We start from the raw sequence: 23,906 nt of genomic DNA on the forward strand, positions 1-23,906 counted from the left end.
GGATGGGGGGTGAGTTGGCGGAGGTTGGAGCGCTGCTTTCACCAGGTGAAGTGACTCCATCTGATGTAGGAGCAGTACTCCAAATGCTTGTGATTTCACTTAAACCTGTTGGGCAATAACCTGGTCTTGTGTGACGTCCGCCCCAGTCCAATGCTGGCACCTCCTCGCCAGAGATAATGTATGGGAGCAAGAGTTCAGATAAGGAATTGGGATGATTCTAGAGATTAGTTTACTTAGGTGGTTGCTTTTGACTGGTGCAGGTTCAGTAGACTTAATGGTCCTTTTGTGTTGTAGACTTAGATGATTGTTTGGATGATTAGATCTCCTTTCTGTCTTTTATTCCAGAGGGTTTTCTCATAGTCAGTTTCCATTTAAACCATCCGCATCTGTTCATAAAACCAAAATTATTTTTGGCCTTTCCCATGGCTTTTTCTACAGGGACTTTCAAGTTTTGAAATATAATCTTTCAGAGGGAATGGCATTTGAGACAGAGCTTCCTTAGGGTGGACTTTCTGATGGTCTTGATTGTGGCATTGTGGTCATTATTTGTGACAGACATACCTTTTGTGATGTTACATTTCAATTTTTGCTCCTTTAGGTCCCTGTGAGAAGATTCATGATGACAATCTGCGGAAATAGTAAGTTTCTAGCTTTATGGCTTCTTGTGTACTGTCCCAACATGTGGAATATCCAAGTTATATCTGCCCTTTGCTCCCGCAGCTATGAGAAGAGCTCCCGTTTTATGAAAGTGGGTTATGAGAAAGACTTCCTGCGTTATCTGCAAAACCTGATGGCTGATGTTGAGCGGCGGATCCGTCGAGGTCATGCTCGGTTGGCACTATCCCAGAACACGACAACTGGAACAGCGGTGAGTGCCAGGGTTGGGCACTGATTCACTAAAAATAGCATCTGGGCTGCTTTCAACACAGTCTGATTCTACAAGCGTATAGTGAAGCCCACTCGAATGTTTATAAAGCAGTTGGTTTCTTGAGAATGAATACTGTGTGGAGGGAATTGTAAAATGAAGGGTGTGGGTGGTTATGGAGATGGGGGGGGTGTACAATGGTATGTGAGATTAACTGCTGTACTAACATTGCTGTTTCTGAATTGCTCATTATGCCTGTTTCCGGCAGACTGGAGGGCCTGTGAGTAAGAATGAAGAGAAGGGTCAGGTTTTAACAGAGAAAATAGAAGAACTCCTGGAACAGGTAAGAGCTGAAAGTATGGCTGCTCTAATAATTCTGGGAAGAGGCTCTGTTTTAGGCTTCCTGAACTTTCTCTCTGACTTGTCGTTAAAATGTCCAGCAGGAAATGGAACTAGCCGTCCCTTTGTTTGTAAAATGTCTGTATTCAGACAGTACCATGGATGCTGGCTGTGTCTGCCTATTGGAGTTACAGGGCCATGTCTTAGATGAGCAAGTGCCTTCCTAGAGTCAGTTGAGTGATTTGAGTACAATCAGTGTGTGAGGTTGGTTTGAGGAATTCCCCATGAAGTTTAGTCAGACTACACTGTGCCTCTGTAACACAGGGATGGAGGAGGCAAGTCATCGCCAGAAGCATTCACACCGCGTGGTGGCTCATGCGGATATCGGACATTGTAACTGCACACTCCTTTTAGTCAAGTGTTAGAAGATTACAGGGTGACCTGGACAAGTTAGGTGAGTGGTCAGATGCATGGCAGATGCAGTTTAATGTGGATAAATGTATGGTTATCCACTTTGGTGGCAAGAACAGAAAGGCAGATTACTACCTCAATGGAATCAATTTAGGTAAAGGGGCAGTACAGAGAGATCTGAGTGTTCTTGTACACCAGCCAATGAAGGCAAGCATGCAGGTACAGCAGGTAGTGAAGAAGGATAATAGCATGCTGGCCTTCATAACAAGAGGAATTGAGTATAAAAGCAAAGAGGTTCTTCTGCAGCTGCACTGGACCCTGGTGAGACCACACCTGCAGTACTGTGTGCAGTTACTCTGGCGGCAGGCAACATGTTTCCGCTGCGGGGTGAGTGCCGAAACAGAGGACACAGCTTAAAAATACGGGGTAGACCATTTAGGACAGAGATGGGGAGAAACTTCTTCACCCAGAGAGTGGTGGCTGTGTGGAATGCTCTGTCCTAGAGGGCAATGGAGGCCCAGTCTCTGGATTCATTTAAGAAAGAGTTGGATAGAGCTCTCCAGGATTGTGGAATCAAGGGTTATGGAGATAAGGCAGGAACAGGATACTGATTAAGGATGATCAGCCATGATCATATTGAATGGTGGTGCAGGCTCGAAGGGCAGAATGGCCTACTCCTGCACCTATTGTCTATAGTCTAAGTGGGTATGGATTCAAATGTCAAATTCAGGTTGATATTCTGAATGCAGTAATTTGAGTGTTATGCTGTCAGATGTTGTCTTCCCGATCAAATGTTAAATTGGCCCTCTATTTGTCATCCGCTCTGGTGAATGAGTCATCCCATGGGAATATTTTGATCTATATGCTCTCGGCATCCTGACCTATATTTTGGATTAGTGGTGCTGGAAGAGCACAGCAGTTCAGGCAGCATCCGAGGAGCAGCAAAATCGATGTTTCGGGCAAAAGCCCTTCATCCTGACCTATATTCCTCCCTCTATCAAGGTCCCTGAAAAAAATGATCCAATTCTCTTCTCCTTGTTGTTTGAGGGAGTTTGCTGTCCACTAACTGGTTGCTGTGTTTACATTGCTGCATTTCTCAGGATTTGCCAAAGCATTTCACAGCCAGTGAAGGTGAAAGGCACTCGTAATTTGATCTTGCTTTGTTTTTCAGATTGAGGAGCTGGGCTCTGAGGGGAAGGTGGAAGAGGCCCAGGGTATGATGAAACTTGTCGAACAGCTGAAAGATGAGCGAGAGCAACTGCGATCTGCCAGCTCGGTGAGGCTTATTGGCTTGTCGTCTTTGATTATTTCACGTGATTGATACATATACCTATAGGATATTTTTAAAATAATTCTGCAGACCATCGAGAGCTTTGCGGCCCAGGAGAAGCAGATGGAGGTATGTGAAGTGTGCGGTGCATTCCTCATCGTAGGAGATGCACAGTCCAGGGTGGATGATCACTTAATGGGGAAGCAGCACATGGGCTATGCGAAGATCAAAGCAACCGTGGAGGAGCTAAAGGTTAGTGCACGGCTGGAGTGTTACAACTATCTTACTGAACTGACGGTAGACCTGACCCTGGAGTCACTAGGTTCGGTTCTGGGCACCACACTTTGGTAAGCAGATAATGACCGTGGGGGTTGTGTAGTGCAAACTGACCAGAAAATAATGAGGATTGAAAAATTAAATTGAGAGCAGCTTGCAGAGTCTGCAAATATTTTTCTACATTTGGGAGATTGAGGTGATAAAGTTGTGTGCATGTATATCCTCTGGGTGTGGGTAGGAGATGTCGACTTGCAGGTCATGGTGTTCCTATGTATTTGCTGTCTTTGTCCATCTGGATGGTAAAGATTGTGGATTTGGAAGGTGCTTTTGAAGGAGCCTTGGTGAAATGTTGCAGTGCATGTTGTAGATGATGCACACTGCTGCTATTAAGCATTAGTAGACGGAGTGAATGTTGAAACTGTTAGATGAGGTGCGTGTTAAATTAATACTTGGTCTTGGATAGTGTCAAAGCTACACTCCTCCAGACAAGTTGCGGGTATTCCACCAAATTCCTGAGTTATGCCATGCAGATAGTGTATAGACTTTGGGGAGGTTGCTGCAGAATTTTCAACCTCCTGTAACAGGCATAGTATTTTTAATCCCTAGTCCTGTTTAGTTTATGGATGTGGATAGTGGTGGTAATGCCATTAAATGTCAAATGGTGATGGTTAGATTCTCTTGTTGGGGATGGTCATTACCAGCATTTGTGTGGCGTGAATGTTATCCAGGTCTTACTGCGTTTGGGCACGGGCTGCTTCAGTATCTGAGGAGTTGCAAATGATGTTGAACATTCATACAATATGTATGTGCTGGCTGTGTATTTAGTGTTTTATTTCTGTCCAGGAGAAGGTTCGGAAGAAGACTGAAGAACCAGAACGTGATGACAAATTAAAACGCGAGAGGGAAGAACGGGAGCTGGAGCGAGAGCGTGAGCGGGAGGAGAGGGAGAAGAAACGGCGGCGGGAAGAGGAGGAGAAAGAGCGAGAGAGGGAGGCACGGCGTAGGAGGAGCCACTCGCGGAGCCGGCATTCCCATTCTAGCCGGGCGTCTGACAGAAGGCGAAGCAGGTCGCGTGAACGCAAGCGGTCACGCAGTAAGGAACGTGAAAAGAAACGCACCAGGTATGGAACGAGGTGTAGAGGAGACCTGAGAGTTAAAGACGATTAGTGAACAGAAACAGACTCCATCCTGTTATTCGTGGAGCACACTAGTCTCCCTGCGTCTTAGTTCATCTCCCCAGTTAGCAGACTCTTCAGTCCTCCTCGCTTGTGTGTTTACGTAGTGTCTCCATGAATGTTTCGATTATGTTTTCCTCACTTGCTCCATTTCAATTGTCTCTGAACTGAATGGCATATTAGGCTTTTTCAGCGGGAGTTAAGAATTTGCGACGTTGCATTGCATTTGGAGCCACCTGTATGCTAGATCATACATCAGTGAATCAGAGTTTTTTTTAACTGCAGTTGATTTATAGTTTGAAGTACCGGTCGCTGTGAAGCTACCATTATAGTACTGAGATTTTCCTGACTCTGACGGGAAGCTGTCACCTGCCCTGTCACAGCTGTGGTGCAGCAGTTGCCCTGCAGTGTACATATTCTTTCCTCTGCTTGTATTGTACTAGTAAGTGAGACCCCATGACAACCCAGTGCATTTACCTTTCTGGAGTGCCTGTGTCTATGCCTATAATTCAATTGCAGCGTCCAGTCTTCAGTAATAGTCACTTAAGTGGCATACCTGTGTCACTACCATGGACCAGCAAGAACCATGTTTATCTCAAATGTGTTTTACTGCTGTTTCAGCCCAAGCAAGGAAATGAGACTCCCCACAACAGGAAATTAAGTGAAATCCATGCCCAAAATGACTAATCAACAGCCGAAATTCATTTGTCAGTTCCTGGAACCTGAAGCCCATGTCAGCACTTGAATTTCCTCTGGCTGACTTCCTACCCTCAGCTACTTTTCCTCCCTTTTACCACAGCTCTGCCAAGTCCTCACTCTTGGTAGTACTTCAGGAGGAGTTAAGAGTAAGCAGGTGTTAAGTTAGTAAGTATTTTTTGACCAGTTAGTACTATGAAGTAGTTGTTCTACAGTTGTTTTATTGACTGACTTATTAAAGCAAGGTTGATTGCAAGGACATATCAACAATGTAAGGGCATTTCTAGGGATTTCATGAGATGTGGTGGAGTCCTTGCTAAGAACTCTTGAATAGTAAAGGCAAAGTTTCTTGAGGTTATCTCATGCAGCATTTTAAGTTGGGCATACTTACTCGTGCCACATTCCTGTTCATTTTGTTTATTACTTCACATTTAAGTTTTTTTTTAATCTGTTGTATTTCCTGGTGTGGCTGTGTCTAATTTTATTAGATAATTCTCCTGTGAAACGCTGAGATTTTACTGTAATAAAGGTGCTGATACAAGTTTGTTTTTTGTGAGATTTGTTAGGAAAGTGTTGAATTTCTAAGTGTGCATTTCACTTCAATTTGGTTTCACAAAAGGGGTGAGGATCGGCGGAGCAGAGACCGCTCTGAGAGAAGCAGAGACCGATCAGAAAGGAAACACCGATCCCGGAGTCGGGATCGGCGCCGATCACGAAGTCGGGATGTCAGGTCACACAAGCACAGAAGCAGGAGCAGAGAGAAAGAGAGGAGGTCAAAGGACAAAGGTACAAGCATTCAGGCTCTTCAGAACTGTTATATATTGACTTCTTTCACTGATATCTCCCAAGACCTTTCTTAGCATGGAGCCAGTTGATTAAGGTGCTTGTATATCTATAGGACAGGATCTGTGGTTTGCAAACTAAATCTGTTCCAATCATCATTGGGTAAGCTTAGTTACGTGACAGTGAGCTGCGTAACTGTCAAACTCACAACTCCAGCCCTGGATGGAACTCTGAGGGTCAATCTTAGTTACACCCCCCCCCCCCGCTGGTTTGAATGGATGTAACAACAGTTCCTCTTCTCTCACTCGTGGTCTGTACAACTGTCCTGTGAGCGCAATCGCTTCAAATCCCAATGATTGGCGGATGGAATGTCCTAATGTTGACTACCTCAGCATTGATATAACCATTGTAGAGATGTTTATTAAAATAATAAATCTGAAATACCTATTCTTAAGAGTTAAACCACAAGATCGACAATTTAACCAAAATAGTATTAATGAGTCCAAAACTCAGGATCTTCAGAAATTAAACATGAATTAACGGGTGAATTGTGATTGATTGTAAACTATAAATTACACAGAGTTGGCTTGACAGTTCACTCAGCATTTATATCATCAATTTCAATCACACATTCTTCCAAACGTTGTCTTCCTTGTGAATTTCACTCTTCCCTTTCTAGAATTTAATCTAATTCCCAGCTGATAGCAACAGCCACACCACATTTCCCAGGTGCACTCTTCTGTAAGGGCATATTCTGTGTTCTTTCAACCAGGTGTGTCCCCAGAAATTTTGATTTCCAATCTTTTAGCTTCCTTATAAAAGGAAGAACGTAGAACAGTGCAGCTGAGGAACAGGCCCTTCAGCCCAATGTGTCTGCACCGACCACAATACTGTTCTAAATTAATCCCATCTGCCTGTATGTGGTCTATCCCCCGTATTCCCTGCCTTTTCATGTGTCTTGACTAAATGCCTGTTAAACATTGCTATTCTATCTGCTTCCGCTACCTTGTCTAGCAGCGTTTTACAGGTACCTATTGCCCTCTGTAAAAACAAACTTTCCTCGTATCTCCTCTGAACATGTCCCCTCTCCATCTTTAAATCTGTGCTCCCTTGTATTTGACATTTTCATCCTGGGGGAAAAGACTGACTATCCATTCCTTTCATTTTATCTTCTTCTATTGGATCGCCCCTCAGCCTTCGATGCTTTAGCAAAAACAATCAAGGTTATCCAACTCTCCTTATAGCTAATACACTACAACCCTGACACCTTCTTGGTAAACCTCTTCCAAAGCCTTCATATCATTCCTATAGTGTGGCAACCAGAACTGCACCTAATACTCCAAATGTGACCTGACTGACTTATACAGCTGCAATGAGATTTACCAACTTGTATACTCAGTGCTTGACCGATGAAGTCTAACATTCCGTATGCTGCCTTTACCACCTTATCCACTTGTGTAGCTACTGTCAGCGCTATGGACTTGCATCCTAAATCCTTTTGTGTATTAGTGTCCCTAAGGATCTTGCCATATACTGTGTACTTTTCTCTTGCATTTGACCTTCCAAAACACACCACATTTCATGTAGAGAGCAGTACGTGTATGAATGAGCTGCCAGAGGAAGTGGGGGAGGTGGTACAATTACAGCATATATCTGGTCAGCTTGGATGAGTTGGACTGAAGGGTCTGTTTCCATACTGTACATCTGACTCTATGACATCACACTTGTTTAGGTTAAACTCTCGAGTGGATTTCCTTTCTCTGTTTAACTTTTTAATTAAGGTCTGTCTCAAGACAAATTTTGAAACCATAAATTCCATCCTAGAATATTGTGAAAATAATTTAATTGTTTGAGGGATGCAGCATTGCAGGCAAGTTGACTGTTACCACATCTCTAAATGGCCTGGCAAGGGTAGTAATGAACAGTTGTCTTGGATAGCTGCTGTCCATAATGTGTAGGTATATCCAGGGTCCTGTTCCAGGATTTTGACCAAATAACAATATAACTTCAAGTCTGGGTGAAGGTGGTTCTGTTCCCATGCATGTGCTGCCTTTGTCCTTCTGGAGAGTAAAGATTGTGTGTTTGGAAGGTGCTGTAAAAGGAACTTTGAGTTGTTACAGTGCATCTCGTGGGTGGTACGTGCCGTTGCCATTGTGGTGGAGAGGAAGTGAATGTTGAGGGTGGTGGATAGGGCACCAATCAATTGGACTGCTTTGTCCTGGGTGGTGGTGTTTCTTTTTTCTGAGCAGTACTCATCCAGGCAAATGGAGAATGTTCCATCACGCTCCTGACATGAAAGTGATTGATTTTATATTCAGTTTGAGGGAGTAAAGATTGTTTTTAAACTTAAATGAATTATGAAGGCACGAAAACAGAGCTGAATTGAACTGGAAAGTTAGGTTAAGGGGTCAATAAAGATGCAGTGGCAAATATCAAAAAGGATGTTGCAGAATACACAAAATTAATATGATGAGAGGACACATAATCTGTGGTCAACTAAAGTTTCAAAACAGTGTCAAACAGCAGTGCACTGTGCACCTGATCATGCATCAGGTGCACAAGGCACTGCTGAGACCAGATCTGGAGAACATCCCAATGAAGAAGGGAGGATGAAGCAACCCCGTGGCTGACCAGGGAAGTCAGGGACAGCATAAAAACAAAAAAAGAAAGCAAACAATGTGTTGAAGATTAATGGGCAGCTGGAGGATTGGGAAGCATTTAAAAACCAGAGGACAGGATGTGGGTGGGAGGGATAAATTTGAGTAAGCGAGCTTGTAATATTAAAAGAAAATTGCAAGAGTATTTTTAGATATCTAAAAGATAAGAGACAAGAATAGACATTGACTGTTGGAAAATGTGACCAGAGAAGTAGTAATAGGAACTGAGATGTGATGGAGGATATGAATCGGTACTTTGCTGATGTCTTCCACTGTGAAAACTGATGCAATGTACAAAATTTTTGTGTATTGGCAATTGCTAAGGAGAACGTACTAGGGAAGCTGAAAGTCTGAAGGTGGATAGGTGGACTGCACCCTAGAGTTTTGAAGGAGATGGCTGAGGAGATTGTAAAAACATTGGTGATCTTGCAGGAAATGCTGGATTAGGAAGTGACCCAGAAGAGTGGAAAATGGCTGAAGTAGCATCCCTGTTTAAGAAGGGAAGGAGGCAGGGACCTATAGTTTGGTTAACCTGACTGTGGTCCATAGAACTATAGAAATGATACAGCAGAGAGGGAGGATATTCAGCCCATTTTGTTCATGTTGTCCCAAAGACAGCACGGTGCCGTGTCTAATCCCATCTTTCCTATGGAACATCACTTGAACCAGGTTCCTAGGGCAGCTACTGAAAATAATTTGGCATATTACCCTGTATCCGATGGGCTTTTACTTTTTTGACTGGCAAACTTCACTCATTCATTTAATGAATCAAACTGCATTCATTCATTCATTCATTGAATCAGACTTCATTCATTAATTCAGGGAATCAAATTTCACTCTTTCATTCAATGATGCAAACTTCATGCTTTCATTCAGTGAATCAAACTGCATTCATTAATTCAGTGAGTTAAACTTCACTTGTTCATTCCATGCTGCAAACCTCATTCATTCAATGAATCAACCATCATTCTTTCAGTCAATGAATCGGGCACAATTTATTCGGTGAATCAAACTTGACTGACTCATTCAAGGAAGCAAACCTCAGCCCGTTCGTTCAAGGAAGCAAACCTCATTTTTTTTAAATTAATGAATCTGACATGCCTCATTCATTCGCTGAATTCATTAATTCAGACCGGTGGGATCTTGTCAACTGCTTCACTAAAATCCATGTGGACAATATCCACTGCACTACCATCTTTGATTCTCCTTGTCACTTTCTCAAAAAATTCAGTCAAATGCATAAGGCATGACCTTTCTTAACCAAGCCGTGCTGACAATCCCCAACTAGTCCATGCCTTTCTAAGTGACAGTTTGTCCATTTTCTCAGGATTGATTCTAACAATATACCCATCACCAAAGTAAGACTAACTGGTCTATTATGTTTGACATTTCCTTTGGACTTTGTTTAACCAACAGAACTGCATTTGTATTCCTCCAGTCCTTTAGCACTCACCAGTGTCTAGTGAAGATTGGAAAATAATCCTGAAAGCAGCTGCTATTCCCTTCCTGACAACCTTCAACATCCTGGGGAGTAATCCATCCCAACCTGGTGACTTAGCTACTTTCAAGAATTCCAACTCCTCTAACACTTATTCTAATCATTTTATCAAATATTTCACACTCCTGGATTATTATATTCTCATCGCCCCTTTGTGAATACAGAGACAAAAAATTCATGTAAAATTCTTCCCATATCCTTTGCGTGTTCACCCTTAATCTCTAATAGGTCCCACTTTTTTCTTAACTATCCTGTTGCTCTTTATATTCTGGTAAAACATCTTTGGGTTTTCCTTTACCTTGCTAATATTTTTTGTGCCCTCTTTGATTTCCTTATTTCTTTTTTAACGTTTTATCTCTGTACTTTCTGTACTCCTTTAGGCTATCTGCAGTGTTGAGTTTTTTTTGTAACTATTGTAAGGTTTCTTTTTCTGTTGAATCTTCAATTTACTAGACAACTATGGGGGTCTAGATTTAGCAGCACTATTCTTATTTTTGTGTTCCAAGAATCGTACTTTAAGTGCTTCCCACTGGTTTATCCTTTAGCAGTCCTGTGCAGTCCACCTCAGCCAAATCACTTTAGTTTTCTAACATTTGCCTTTCCCTAAAACTCTTACTCCTGATTTCTTTCTGTCCTTTTCCATAATGAATCTATCTGAATTGTGGTCACTATCCCTGATATGATTAGATTAGATTACAGTGTTGAAACAGGCCCTTCGGCCCAACAAGTGCCCATTGTCACGTTACCCACTTGCCCAGTTTCATTTCCCAAAACTAAATCCATAATTGCATTTCCTCTGGTTGAGTTTGTCACATATTGTCCAGGAAAAATTTCCTAAACATGGTACATGAATGTTTCACCCAGTGGTCCTACAAAGTATTTTCTACACTTGTCCTTTTGTCTCCCCCTCTCTTTTGGTGGGTGTGTGACTGCTCCTTTTTTTAATTTCATAAGCTTAACCCATAAAGCCTTGGTTGTTAGCCTGCTTAGCATGTCATCCTTTCTCACAACTGTAATTGATTCTTTAACCAATACTGCTTTCCCCCCATTTTTTTTTTGTCTGTCACACTATTCTGAAAACTCTCTATCCTGGGATATTGAACTGCCTTTCCTTTAGCCAGGTTTCTGTTATGGCAATGACCTTGTGCTGCCATGTCTGTCTGTGCCCGTAGTTCATCTGCCTTGTGTGTAATACTCCTCACATTGAAATACAAGCAGCTCAAACCCTATGTCACTATCCTTTGCTGGACTTGCTTTTGTCTTTAGTTAGTGATGTTGTCAGTGTCTCAATGTTCTACCTCCTCTTTCCTGATCTGAATCAGACCCAACAGAATCGACACTTTCATTCCCATCCCCCTGCCATACTTATTTAAAACCTCACCAACAGGGCTAACAAAAGCCGCAATGAGGATATTTGTCCCTCGTCTGCCCAGGTCCAGCCAATCAGGCTTGTACAGGTCCCACCTTCCCCCAGAAACAGTCCCAGTGCCTCAAGAATCTAAATCCCTCCCTGGTGCACTATTTTATCAGCCATGCATTCATTTGATCTGTCCTCTGACCCCTGCTGTCGCTAACGTGGCACTGGGGTTAGTCATGATTACTGCATTTGAGATCCTGCATTTTAATTTATTTCTGAACTTCCTAACAGTGGTTGATACAATTTGACAGTCCGTTGTGGAGTACTTGGAAATGAATGGTAAAATATGGCTGAGTCAGCATGGCTTCATCATTGGGAGGTCATGCCTGACAAATCATAGACTTCTTTGATCTGGGGAACAAGCAGGTTAGACAAAGGAGAGCCAGTGGACATGATCTATTTGGATTTCCAGCAGGTCTTTGACATGGTGCTGCACAGGAGGCTGCGGAATAAAGTAAGAGCTTGTGGTGTCGGGTAAGGTACTGGCATGGAGAGAGGATTGGCTGACTGGCAGATGGCAGAGAATGGGGATTAAGGGGTCGTTTAAGGATGGCAGCCAATGACTAGTGGAGTTCCACAGGGTTTGGTATTGGGACCACTACTATTCACGTTAGACGTTAATAATCTGAACAGAGGGCATTGTTGTGAAGTTTACAGATGACACAGGTAGTGTTGAGGAAGCGGGGAGGCTGCAGAAGGCCTTGGTCAGGCTGGGAGAGGGGCAAAGAAGTAGCAGATGGAATACAATTGGGAGAGTGAGAGATTATGCACTTTTGAAGGAAGAACAGAGGCATAGACTCTTTTCTAAACTGGGAAAGGCTTCAGAAATCTGAATCACAAAGGGACTTGGGAAATCCTAGTCCAAGGCTCCCTTCAGGTTAATGTACAGGTTCAGTTGGCAGTTAGGAAGACAAATGCAATGTTAGCATTCATTTCAAGTGGGCTAGAATATGAGTAAAGATGTACTGCCGAGGCTGTGCAAGGCTTTGGTCAGACCACGTTTGGAATATGGTGAGCAGTTTTAGGCCCTGCATTTCAGGAAGGATGTGCTGGCATATGTGGAGGTCCAGAGGAGGTTTACAAGAATGATCCCATGGCTGAAAGGCTTGTCAAATGAGGAGTGGTTGAAGACTCTGGGTCTGTAGAAGTTGAGAAGGATGAGAGAGAATCTGATTGTAACTTACAGAATATTGAGGGGCCTGGATAGAGTAGGCATCAAGATGATGCTTCCCATAGAAGGAGAGACTGGGAACAGAGGTCACTGCCTCAGTGAAAGGACAATTCTTTTGAGCATGTGAATCTGTGGACCTAATTGCTGCAGAGGGCTGTGGAGGCCAAATCATTGGATGTATTTAAGACAGTTAGGTAGGTACTTGTTCTTGCTAAAGGGGATGAAGGGTTACAGGAGAAGGCAGGGGAAAAAGGTTGAGAAATATATCTGCCATGATCAAATGGCTGAGCACACTCGCTGGTCCAAACAGCCTAATTCTACATCTGTTTTATGGTCTACTGTTTTGCAGAAGTGGCCAACTTAACGAAGGAGGGATGGAATCTATTTTAAGCAATTTAGACAAGGTTTGAGTCTCAATGTCTGGAATGGGCAGATTGTCTTAAGCGATAAAAGTTGTACAGGCTCAGTTTGGATCTTCAGGAACTTGGAGGAATAAGAAGTGATAAAATTGAAATAAATAGTGTCATGAAAGAGGAGTGTTTTGACAGGGTGAATCTTGAAAGGATATTTCCGCTTAAGGAGAATTGAGAATTAGGGTCACTGCTTAAGTGAGTTGCCCATTTAAAACATTTTTTCCTCTGTCAGGAGTCTTTGGAGAGGTTCAGGGAAGGGTTTACAGAGCATTGAGTAGATGAGAGGGAGAAGTAATAATTGTACAGAGAAGGCTTAAAGGGCCGAGTGACCTTCATCTGCTCCTGACTGAAGTATGTCAGCATTAACAGCAAGAATGCTACAGAATTCCCAGCCAGTGACTTGCTGCTGCTGCTGTTGTTGCTGCTCCAGTATTTACATAGCTACTATAATGTTAATGGTTTGGTGACTGGGGGGGTGGGTTCCTTGCTAATTAACATTGCACAATGCACATTGGCAAGAAGGTAAAGGAAAGCTTTGAAAATACAGGGGAACCTCAATTATCCGAACATGATGGCCAGGTACTACTAAGTTCGGATATTCGATTATTCGGTTAATCGATTTAAATGCCTTTCCTCTAGGACTCTGAATCTGCTCCCTATTGAGGAGACTGCAGCAGGGTACAGCCCGCGGGTCCCCCAATCCCATCCAATACCGCCCCCCCACCCCTCTGTAGAACTCCAGGGAAAATGTGGGGCGAGAGAGCGGGCAGAAGGTCAGTCATTTGGAGATGGTGCCTGTTTAATCACTGTAATGAAAGACACGATCACTGTTGGAAACACGTCTTTGATGTAATGTTTCTATCAGGACCTGGAGATCTCCTTTGGATAATCCGATTTTCGGATAATTGGTATTCGGATGATCAAGGTTCTTCTGTACTCCAAAGTTGAATCAGTCCATTAGATGTTGTGGCGTCTTTATTGGGTTACAGTCCTGTCTGGAGTGTAAAAGTATAAACATTAATCTCAGGAAAAAGCATTACCAGTTGATCCATTGTGCAGTCACCACCCAATCAACTCCACTCCTTTGTTCTCTTCCAGTTGTGTTTTGAAAGTTACTGTTGAATGTATTTGCACTAGCTGTACCAGCTGACATGTTGCAGCAACAACTGCTTGTTTTAAATTGTTACTTAATGTGGAAACAGGCCCTTCGGCCCAACAAGTCCACACCGACCCGACGAAGCGTAACCCACCCATTCCCGTACATTTACCCCTTTACCTAACACTATGGGCAATTTAGCATGGCCAATTCACCTGACGTGCACATCTTTGGACTGTGGGAGGAAACCGGAGCATCCGGAGGAAACCCACACAGACACCGGGAGAATGTGCAAACTCCACACAATCATTCGTCTGAGTCGGGAATTGAACCCAGGTCTCTGGCGCTGTGAGGCAGCAGTGCTAGCCACCGTGCCACCCCATTTTTTTCCCTCCCCCAAATTTATCCTCAAATTTAAAGCCTTTGATAAATGAACCAATCCTGCTGCCACCTCCATTCAGCCATTACCTGAAAATGATGCCATTGTCTCCAGTAAGTTTCTATTGTTATGTTTCAGAAAGGAGAGACTCTGATGAAATGAGGAAAAGCAGTCGGAAACCCAGTCAGACAGACCGAGAGTGTGTAGAGGTTCGGCCAGACGCCATGGAAGTGGACGCCACTAAAAGCGAGGTCAATGGGAGAGATGAAGACCTAAAATCTGAAGGTGACACTCAGTCCAATTAAAACTGATCTGATTTGACCTCAGATCAGACCAAGGTAAGTGTCTCTTTTGCATTCCTCGGTTAGGGTTTGCCCTTTGTTTTTTATGGTTCGCTTTAGCAGTGCAGTGTAAGTATTGCAACAGAAGACGGAGAGACTCTAACCAACAAACGCACGGGAAGGTATACTATGTAAAACGTCGAGCGAAGACAACAGACTAGTCTTGACAGATTAAGAGGCAAAATGTGCATCTGGGAGACACTAGGTACTTTACTTTACCTCTGCATATTCTATGTAATGTTCTGAAACCTGGTCCTCGTTTCTGTTCCTTTATGGATCTGGTGAATGGCAATGAATGAATTTGATTTAATAATAATGTTAAGAAAACTGTAAAGTTTTGGGAAATTGGATTGTGTGGGTTGGTTGGTTGCTGTGAATTGTTATCACTTGAATAAGTTTAGAATTCATTAAGTAGGTGGAGAATGGTTTTTCCTGTTTCTGTAACTGCATCTAAGGCATCTATTTGAAGAAAATTTTTTTTTTAGTTTTAACAAAATCTGTTAATGTCACGGATGTTGTAGATTTTTTGTTTTTTTTTGTTTTTTTTTAAAAACTGCCTTGCACTCTAATGGAGTCTTTCTGTAACTCGAGCCAGTAGCTTGGATTGATGGAAGTGTAGGGTTTATGACTAAGTGAACCTGAGAACCATATCTCACACTGCGCTGATCTTGTGAGCCGCCCATGAAAGCAAATTAAAAATCAAGGAATCAGTGAATGAATTGCAGGTACTCATGCCAGGTACACTCCTTTCTCTACACACCTGTGTTTGAATGCTTTTGCCTGTTTTTAAAAATAAATCTTTAATTTTTTTTAAGCTTGCTATTTCATAATGTATTTGCTGATCATGTTTAACACAGGATTTAAATATTCGTTTCCTGTCACCATAATTTTTTTTGACAATTGTGGAATTGTTTCTGTGCAGATTTGTTACAGAACTCTCTTCAAACTACAGGGGATGGAAGGGAATTTTCAAGAATTTAACTTTACTTTTCACATAAATTTAAAACAAACAAAGCTGTAGCAGCCTCCTGTTTGCGTGCAGTACATTACAGGTCCTAGCACAGAGGTACGACTTGCGAGTTCTTTGCCCTCCGTCCCCCTTCCTTGCCCTCCCATCCCATGTCAAGTGAGCTCTTAGTCCGATGGTATCCTGCCATGGCAGATGAAGTTGTTTTTGTTAATATTAAATACAGAAAGACATTTGAATGGCAGTGACTTTGGTTACAACGTGGGCAAAGGAATTGTCAATATTAATTCTTTGCTTGTGATCAGCTTCCTGGCTGATCAGCTGTTGGCCCAACTAAACTCTGGATCTGTGGGAGGGTTCTAAAGAAGCTCTGTGAAAGTGTGAATAATGATATTCAGCAGAGGTTTCTAGCACATAGGCACATTGACAAGTCAGTACTGCCGGGTCAGTCTGGTTACTATTGGACGTGGTCTCTCTGCCAGTTTGATTAGGTCAAGGTACTGGAGCCTGTTTGACTCCAATGTTCTCTATTACCCGCCCTCCTATCTCCCACAACACATTCCAGCTATTAAATGAAGCCAGTGCTTGCCTCAGTCTTACAGCTGAATACCCTCCATTAATAAATATTTCCAAGTGCCTATTTGATACTGGCTCCCTTAACCTTTATCCTTTGCTTATCTGAATTGTACCAGGTTGAATTTCTGTCACACTAAGTATATTTCTCAGTTACACATTTCCCATTTGAAATAACCTTTTTTTGGAAACTGATGAGCCCCAACCTTTGAATTCCATCTCATTCTGGGGCTGTACCTTTTTCTGTGTAGGAACAGTAGGCCTGAGGAAGGGATGTGTGCAAAAAGTGCTTAAGGTGATAGGACAGATTAAGATCATGGTGAAAAAGGCATGCACACAAGTCTGGGCTATTAAATAAAGGCATAAAGTAGAAAATGGAGAATGGTGAATATTTTTATAAAACATTTAGTACACCCTCGACTGGAGTATATGTCCACATCTGGACACTGCACTTTAGGAAGGATACAGAGACTCTAAAAGAGGTGCAGGAAAGATTTATAAGAATGTTTCCAGGCTTAAGGAAAATCAGTTATGTGGATAAATTAGAGAAACTGCACTTCTTTAGGGAAGACAAATCTCGGATTTGATAGGTGCTGAAAATCATCTACTGGACAGGAGATTAAGAAATACACTTGCTGGGGTTGGGGGGCTGGGGGTATTCTTAAACTAGAAAGATCACTCTTACAGAGAGCTGATATTGTCTCCACTGACCCCTGGTGCCAATGGTGTCCTTCCATGGAAACTGAAAATGTTGTTAATTATTAGATGCATAATGACATTTTGAAAATTTTATGCATGTGGCATTGCTATACCCTTTTCCTCTTACCTCAAATCCCACATCAATGATCAGCTTTCAGAGGGGCACAGGAGAAAAACGAAAGCATTGACACTAATGTTCACCTGTAATGGCTAGCATGATACATAATTGAAGCAGTATCTCTGGTCTGTTTCTGGGCTACGTGCAGCCCCATTAAATATAGGCAGTTAGCAAAAATGTCACTGAGCTAAGTCATGAATTATTTCTCTGCCACCTCTCATGAGTCTGCTTTGACTCACTTACTCTACACCATTTTTTCACCATCCCAGGACGTTCTACCTTCAAAGCACTAGGAATGCAATTTGTTTATTCTCCTGTGCTGTTGTATTAAAAACCAGGCCTCACTAATTCCCCCTTACCCCCTCACACGTTACTGTACATCGCTTCGTTATTGACAAACTAGGAATTTTATTGAGGTATGTTGGGATGTTTGTGCTTGTGTAAGGGCTATATGAATCATAATTGTGATTGCACCTACTGATCCATTTATAACAGAGTTAATGATAAGGAATTTGAAGAAACAGCCTTTAATTTTATCTGTGGGCTCACTAACTCCAGATTCCCTGAGAACATTGTTGTCAGCGCTCTTTAATATATTTAATATTGGAGGGATGGGAGAAACATTTTTGCAATAATGAGTTAATAAATATGGTTTCAATTGTTTCAGTGAAGGAAGGGATTTGTGGCTCCCAATGATTTCAGCGGGGAACGAAGGGTATGAATCACTCTCTAAACTGGAGTGAACTGGTGGGACTTGGGGACAGGAGAGTCCAATATAGAAATGGAATCCAGGGAGCTGGGCAGATGGGAGAGTGCATGCTGTATTTGAATGCTGGCTTGATGGACCAAATGGCTGTTTCTCTGCACTTTTCTTAAATCCCATATTGCCTTCACATATCCACATGGATAATGTTTAAAATTTGTAAACAAGTGAAGCATTCTGTAAAGTGAACATTATGCTGAGGTTACTGTAGAAGTTACAATTAAACATTAACTGGTTTGTTTAAGGCAGCAGCACACATCAAGGAGAGCTTTCCAGTAAAGAATTAATATTGACCAACCACAAGGTAAAATGTTTTTCACATGTACAGTCACTGCCCTTGACCCTTTTTATGTTGTGTGATAAATTGGTTGACAAACTCTGTATGCTGTCTGTCATTACAGATGGGAGATTACAGTAAATCACTACTTAAGGATACAGTAGAGGTGGGCTGTTTACACTCTGAGAAAGGGTTTCCTTTTCTAGGTTAGAGCTGTAGCCAGTCGTTAGCAGAAACCCCAGAAGACAAGTGCTCTGTGTAGGGCAGTAGGAAGTCTCCAAGAGGTACTTTCCTTTTGCCTTTTTTTTTAAAAAACAGAAAATAAATGGTTGTGTATAATGGTGAGCACGTTTTATGCATTTGTTTTACAGTGATTCTAATTGCATGTTGTCAAATGTTTAATTTCTACAGGCGTGGCCATTTTTGAAGATGTCAAGGAATCCCCGTTGAAGATTCGACTGCTCGACCTGAAGTCTCTGCCCAGTTAAAACAAGGTGAAAGAAAGCTGTAGTGGTGTAGGGAGAGGGAAAGAGTGAGAGAAATTGTAATTTAAGCAAAAAAATTCATTTCAGAACTTTTATGTACAATTAGCTGCCCAAAGAAGTTCCCATTTCTTGTGCTTGCAATACTCTTTTTCACTAACAGTGAACTCGAGTCCTGTTTTTTCCACAAGTGTCAGACTAAAGTGAGCAGCACCCAAACCATGTGACCTGCAAATGTGTACCCGGTTTCCTTGACGTTTACATTTCTTGGCAAACTGCTATCTGTAAATACACAGGCCACAAAGTTGTATAGAGCTGTTTTGATTAAGAGGCTGATTTTTACCATGCTCCTGTCGCCACTATCCTTTTTTTTTTGTTTTTTGTAGTATTAGGCTGCCTGCCTCTTTCTCAGTTTCCCATCCAGCTGTGAGGACGAGTGTTTTTCCCTGCCCTGCTGTTCCTGTATTTTGAAAATGGTTGCTGTAATTTGCAAATTTTAGTGTTGAGTATGAATAAATTTTTTTTCAGTAAATCTTCTATTGTGCCTTGTGTTTTAACTTTTTAGTTTTGTAGCTCACGTTTTTCAGGTGGAGCATGTCAACTTGGTCTTGTGTTACCAGTCACAGCCTTTGGGGTGCAGCACCCTTCTGCATTCTCTACAATGTCATCTTGTTAGCTGCAGTCTGGTTGGCAAATACTGCATTGGGTCTGAAAGTTAAGTCCCATGTGGAGACTTGAGCTGAGAATGCAGCCTAACACTGCAATACTGGGGAATGCTGATATATATTTCATTTCTATTTTAGATGAGTCATTTCAACCGAGATTCTTTTTGCATCCTGTAGATGTATAAGAACCAAAGGCAGTATTTTAAAGGAAGAATATTGTTCCTGGGGTTCTGCCCAATGTTTTGGGGTGGGGAAACCCATTTAGTTCACTGATGTCCTTTTGGGAAGGAACTCTGCCATTCTTACCTGGTCTGGGTAAGAATCGTATTCATGTTAAGAGTTCATTTTATACATTTACAAAGAATCAAACTCCTGCACTTAAATGCTTAACGTATAAATACATCAAGTACAAAAATAGAAAGAGTGCTGTTCGGTGATTTTACAAAAAAAGGCAATCATTATCTCCTGAGTGGGAATGGATTTCCTTTGGCATTAACCTTAGAACCAGTTGATCTGAAGCTTTAAGTCACAGTGTGGTGCCAAGGATTTCTACCATCTTTGCTGCATGGGTTTGTAATGGTTTAGCTTAGGCCAGTCTAGCATCCTTCTGGTGGCTTCAGTGTTTCGGCAATGTCGTTGACCCTGAACTGTCCCCTGAAATGGTCTTGGTTCAACTTTAGTTCAAGGGCAATTATGGATGTACAGCAACTGCTTTGCTCAGCAGTCATGTCCACGTTCCAAGAAAAGAAAACAACTCAGTTTGCAATATTTTTGTGGTAATTTGGATGCCTATATTGTCTCTCATTGGCTAGAAAGCACATGTAGATATGTGAAGGCAGCAGTCATTCAGTCAATCAAGCCAGCATTCAGATGTTGCTGTGTAAATGCTTGCTCTTTATGTTGATTATTGATTAGACTACCTGAGTTCTACTTGGTGTAGGGAGTGTCTGTGACAACACTTTGTGGAACAACTTGTTTACCAATTCCAACTTGAGACAGGTCATACATACAGTAAAAATCTTGTTTTATTGAAACAGAATTGTATTCCTGTTAGGAGTTCATTTTATACATTTACAAAGAATTAAACTCCTGCACTTAAATGCTTAACGTATAAATACATCAAGTACAAAAATAGAAAGAGTGCTGTTCGGTGATTTTACAAAAAAAGGCAATCATTATCTCCTGAGTGGGAATGGATTTCCTTTGGCATTAACCTTAGATCTGAAGCTTTAAGTCACAGTGTGGTGCCCAGGATTTCTACCATCTTTGCTGCACAGGTTTGTAATGGTTTCGCTTAGGCCAGTCCAGCATCCTTAGCCATGTTATAGAAGATTCCCTTCTCTGCAATGAGATTGCTTGGTGTATCAAACTCTGCTATCCTCCCTTTCTCTAGGACCAAGACCCTGCCAAAAAGAAAGTGGAATAAAGTTATTCAATGATTTAACAGTTTCTTCCAGGGTTCCCCATTAGCTTGAATCCATTGTCATGTTACTGAATTTAAGCAGTCGCACTGTTAAGTGAATGTCTTCTCACCTGGTATAATCCATTATTGTGTTCAAACGATGTGCAATTGTGAGAACAGTGCAGTCCTCAAACTGGGTCCTGATAGTAGATTGTATCAAGTCATCAGTCTCCAGGTCGACAGCAGCAGTAGCCTCATCAAGAATCAGAATCCGTGTCTTTCGAAGGAGAGCTCTTGCAAGACACACAAGCTGCCTTTGCCCCACACTATATTCAGATAAGGTAAAGAATTTAAATCAGAATAATGAAAACCAGTCCCTCAGTTTGGAAGCCCTTCAGTGGTGAAGGGTGCTGCTGACTCCTGTTGGGTTGTAACTTTGACTGGGTTCTCTAATCTAGCCCGAGTGATGACCTTCACACGTGAGCAGTGCATTGGTGTCAAGTCACAGACAAGACCAATTCTGTCTCAACTGACGTCTGTAACACAGAAGTGAATGCTGTGGTTCTGTTCGCCAAGCTGGAAGTTTTTGTTGCAAACGTTTCGTCCCCTGTCTAGGTGACATCCTCAGTGCTTGGGAGCCTCCTGTGAAGCGCTTTTGTGGTGTTTCCTCCGGCATTTATAGTGGCCTGTCCCTGCCGCTTCCGGTTGTCAGTTTCAGCTGTCCGCTGTAGTGGCCGGTATATTGGGTCCAGGTCTATGTGTTTGTTGAAACATGAATTCGACTGGGACAACACTACCATTATAGGGCAAGCCAAACAAAGAAAAGCCAGGGAATTCCTAGAAGCATGGCAGGGACAGGCCACTATAAATGCCGGAGGAAACACCACAGAAGTGCTTCACAGGAGGCTCCCAAGCACTGAGGATGTCACCTAAACAGGGGACGAAACGTTTGCAACAAAAACTTCCAGTTCGGCAAACAGAACCACAGCAACGAGTACCCGAGCTACAAATCTTCTCAAACTTTGAACAGAAGTGAATCTTTTGACTTTTATTCTGCGTCCCAGCTAACTTACTGAGCCAGATACAATATGGGCTTTCTTTGTACTAATTCACATGATATCGATGTCACTGGTAAGGCCAGTCTGTATTGCCTATAGGCCATCTGGGTCCAGTGAGTCACTCAGTTGTACACATTTCAGAACAGTTTTATTTTAATCAGTTGTGGGATGTGGGTGTCATTGGCTGGGCCAGCATATATTGCCTGACCCTAGTTGCCCTTGGTGTTGGTAGGCTGCCACCTTGCCCTACTGCAGTCCATGTGCTAGGTTGAGGGTGTAGGGGCACGTAGACCAGACTTAGGAAAGGAAATCTGCTGACCAAAGAGACAACTGGGTAAGCCCATCTGCATCACAATTTGGTAATTTTGTCCTTGTCATCACGAAGACCTTTACATTGTGCTAATAAAGCAGAAATATAAATTCCTCAACTGGGCTGTGATCACAGTTTTCTATAAGCAAAGTCATCTCTAGAATACCAAGCCGTAACTCCAGCCATGTACTTTACATTATCCTTTTGTTGGAGCAATTGATAACAGCCCCCTCCCTGTACTCTTCCTTTCAAACCACTGCACAAACTCCCTTGATCCTCAGTGATTTTACTTAATGTTCAACCCAATAATTTAAGTCAAGAATTCCTCCCCTGACCACTCCCATGTTGTCTAAAAGGTATTCCTCAGGTGCTCCTGGATACTACCACAGATAAGGTTCCCTTTATATCTTGTCCACGTGTGGAATGAATTTCAGGTTCTCATCCGTATGTCGTCAGTAGAAACAAAAGTATAAGTTTATTCCATCACCATTATGGAACAGGAATGGACTCCATGATAGAATGACATCTGACTGGGAGGGTCCCAGCGGGGAAGATTATTTCTGATGTAGTTTTAAGATCCATGTATTGGTGTATTTTAGCAGATTTCCAGCTGATTAATCATAGATTCAGGCATAATCTGTTACTTTCACAAGGGAGTGTATGTCGTTTCTTTGAGCTAGGATGGCAGTAATAACTTAAGTGTACTGATCTTCCTGTACAGAGTGAACACTAGGGTTAAGGTGTACGGTGCCTTCACTTTTATTGAGTTTTGGAACCATGAGATCATGCTGTAGCTGTACAAAACTCTGGTGCAGCCACATTTGGAGTATTGCGTACAGTTGGGTCACTGCATTATAGGAAGGATATGGAAGCTTTGGAAAGGGTTCAGAGGAGATTTACTTGGATGTTGCCTGGTATGGAGGGAAGGTCTTACGAGGAAAGACTGAGGGAACTGAGTCTGTTTTTGTTATAGAAAAGAAGGTTAAGAGGTGACTTAATTGAGAGACCAGATAATCAAAGGGTTAGATAGGTTGGACAGTGAGACCCTTTTTCCTGGGATGATGGCTAGCATGAGGGGACATAGCTTTAAATTGAGGGGTGACAGATATAGGACAGATGTCGGTAGTTTCTTTACTCAGTAGGGGTGTGGAACTGAGCTAGGGGTGGGGTAGTGAGGCAAGTTTACCTCTTCCATATTGCATGTGAGCTTTGATAAATAGCCAGTTTATATAATGACAGGGATATGTGCCTTGGAATTGTCGACAGTCAATTGTGGAATAGCAATGGTCATTGTTGTACAGGATGTAGTTTTATTTTGGGCAAGAGTGGGATCATTTTGAAGGTGTGTGTCTGGGACCAGTACATCACCCTGATTTGCTGCAGTGAAAGTAGTTGATTATTTGAGGTGGCTTTACCTGAGGTTTTCTCCTCCTTCAGAGCATTCATGCTCCAGCTTGGTTGGCAGGCTGCTCACATACTGTTTGAGGTGGGACAGTTCCAGAGCTTTCCAAATTTCCTCCTCCGAGTATTGGTTGAACGGGTCAAGATTCATCCTTAATGAGCCAGAGAATAGCACAGGATCCTTGAATAGACAGTTCAGAAGGAATTAGGAATGGGAACACCTGGCTGCAGTGAAACAGGGGAGTCTATTCTGATTGTGCAGTTGACAGAACTGAGTTGTGGTGAACATAAGGAAATGGGCCCAGAGAGCCTGCTCCACATGTCCCTCTATTCCCTGTAACCAAAAATCTTTTATCCCAACCGTAAATCTATTCAAAGAAGAAGAGTCTGTGACCCTCTGGGCA

At 42.4% G+C, this 23,906-nt stretch overlaps 2 protein-coding genes across 6 annotated transcripts in view; one reads left to right on the top strand and one right to left on the bottom strand.

Annotated features, from left to right (window-relative positions):
* Positions 1–19,198, top strand: part of luc7l3 (LUC7-like 3 pre-mRNA splicing factor) — a 23,663-nt gene extending 4,465 nt beyond the window's left edge. Inside the window, exons 3-12 of one of the 4 annotated variants that reach the window (XR_006315284.1) lie at positions 599–638; positions 721–868; positions 1,134–1,208; positions 2,787–2,891; positions 2,976–3,137; positions 4,005–4,282; positions 5,652–5,818; positions 14,585–14,784; positions 18,391–18,468; positions 18,596–19,198. Coding sequence is in view for 2 of the 4 variants with exons in the window: in XM_043715188.1 (XP_043571123.1) it covers positions 599–638; positions 721–868; positions 1,134–1,208; positions 2,787–2,891; positions 2,976–3,137; positions 4,005–4,282; positions 5,652–5,818; positions 14,585–14,751 (1,142 nt within the window). In the remaining 2 variants the exon portion in view is untranslated. The remainder of the gene's footprint in view (positions 1–598; positions 639–720; positions 869–1,133; positions 1,209–2,786; positions 2,892–2,975; positions 3,138–4,004; positions 4,283–5,651; positions 5,819–14,584; positions 14,785–18,390; positions 18,469–18,595) is intronic. The other 3 variants (XR_006315285.1, XM_043715188.1, XM_043715190.1) reach the window with 3 other exon arrangements.
* A 1,140-nt stretch (positions 19,199–20,338) lies between these two features.
* The window catches only part of abcc3 (ATP-binding cassette, sub-family C (CFTR/MRP), member 3), a 149,164-nt gene continuing 145,596 nt past the window's right edge, over positions 20,339–23,906 (bottom strand). For both annotated transcript variants that reach the window (XM_043715184.1, XM_043715185.1), the window contains exons 29-31: positions 23,517–23,683; positions 20,865–21,059; positions 20,339–20,734 (exon numbers count right to left, since the gene is read on the bottom strand). In XM_043715184.1, the coding sequence (XP_043571119.1) occupies positions 20,626–20,734; positions 20,865–21,059; positions 23,517–23,683 (471 nt within the window). In that variant the 3' untranslated portion in view covers positions 20,339–20,625. The remainder of the gene's footprint in view (positions 20,735–20,864; positions 21,060–23,516; positions 23,684–23,906) is intronic.

Source organism: Chiloscyllium plagiosum, chromosome 24 (assembly GCF_004010195.1).
Source record: "Chiloscyllium plagiosum isolate BGI_BamShark_2017 chromosome 24, ASM401019v2, whole genome shotgun sequence".
Classification (NCBI taxonomy): Eukaryota; Metazoa; Chordata; class Chondrichthyes; order Orectolobiformes; family Hemiscylliidae; genus Chiloscyllium; species Chiloscyllium plagiosum.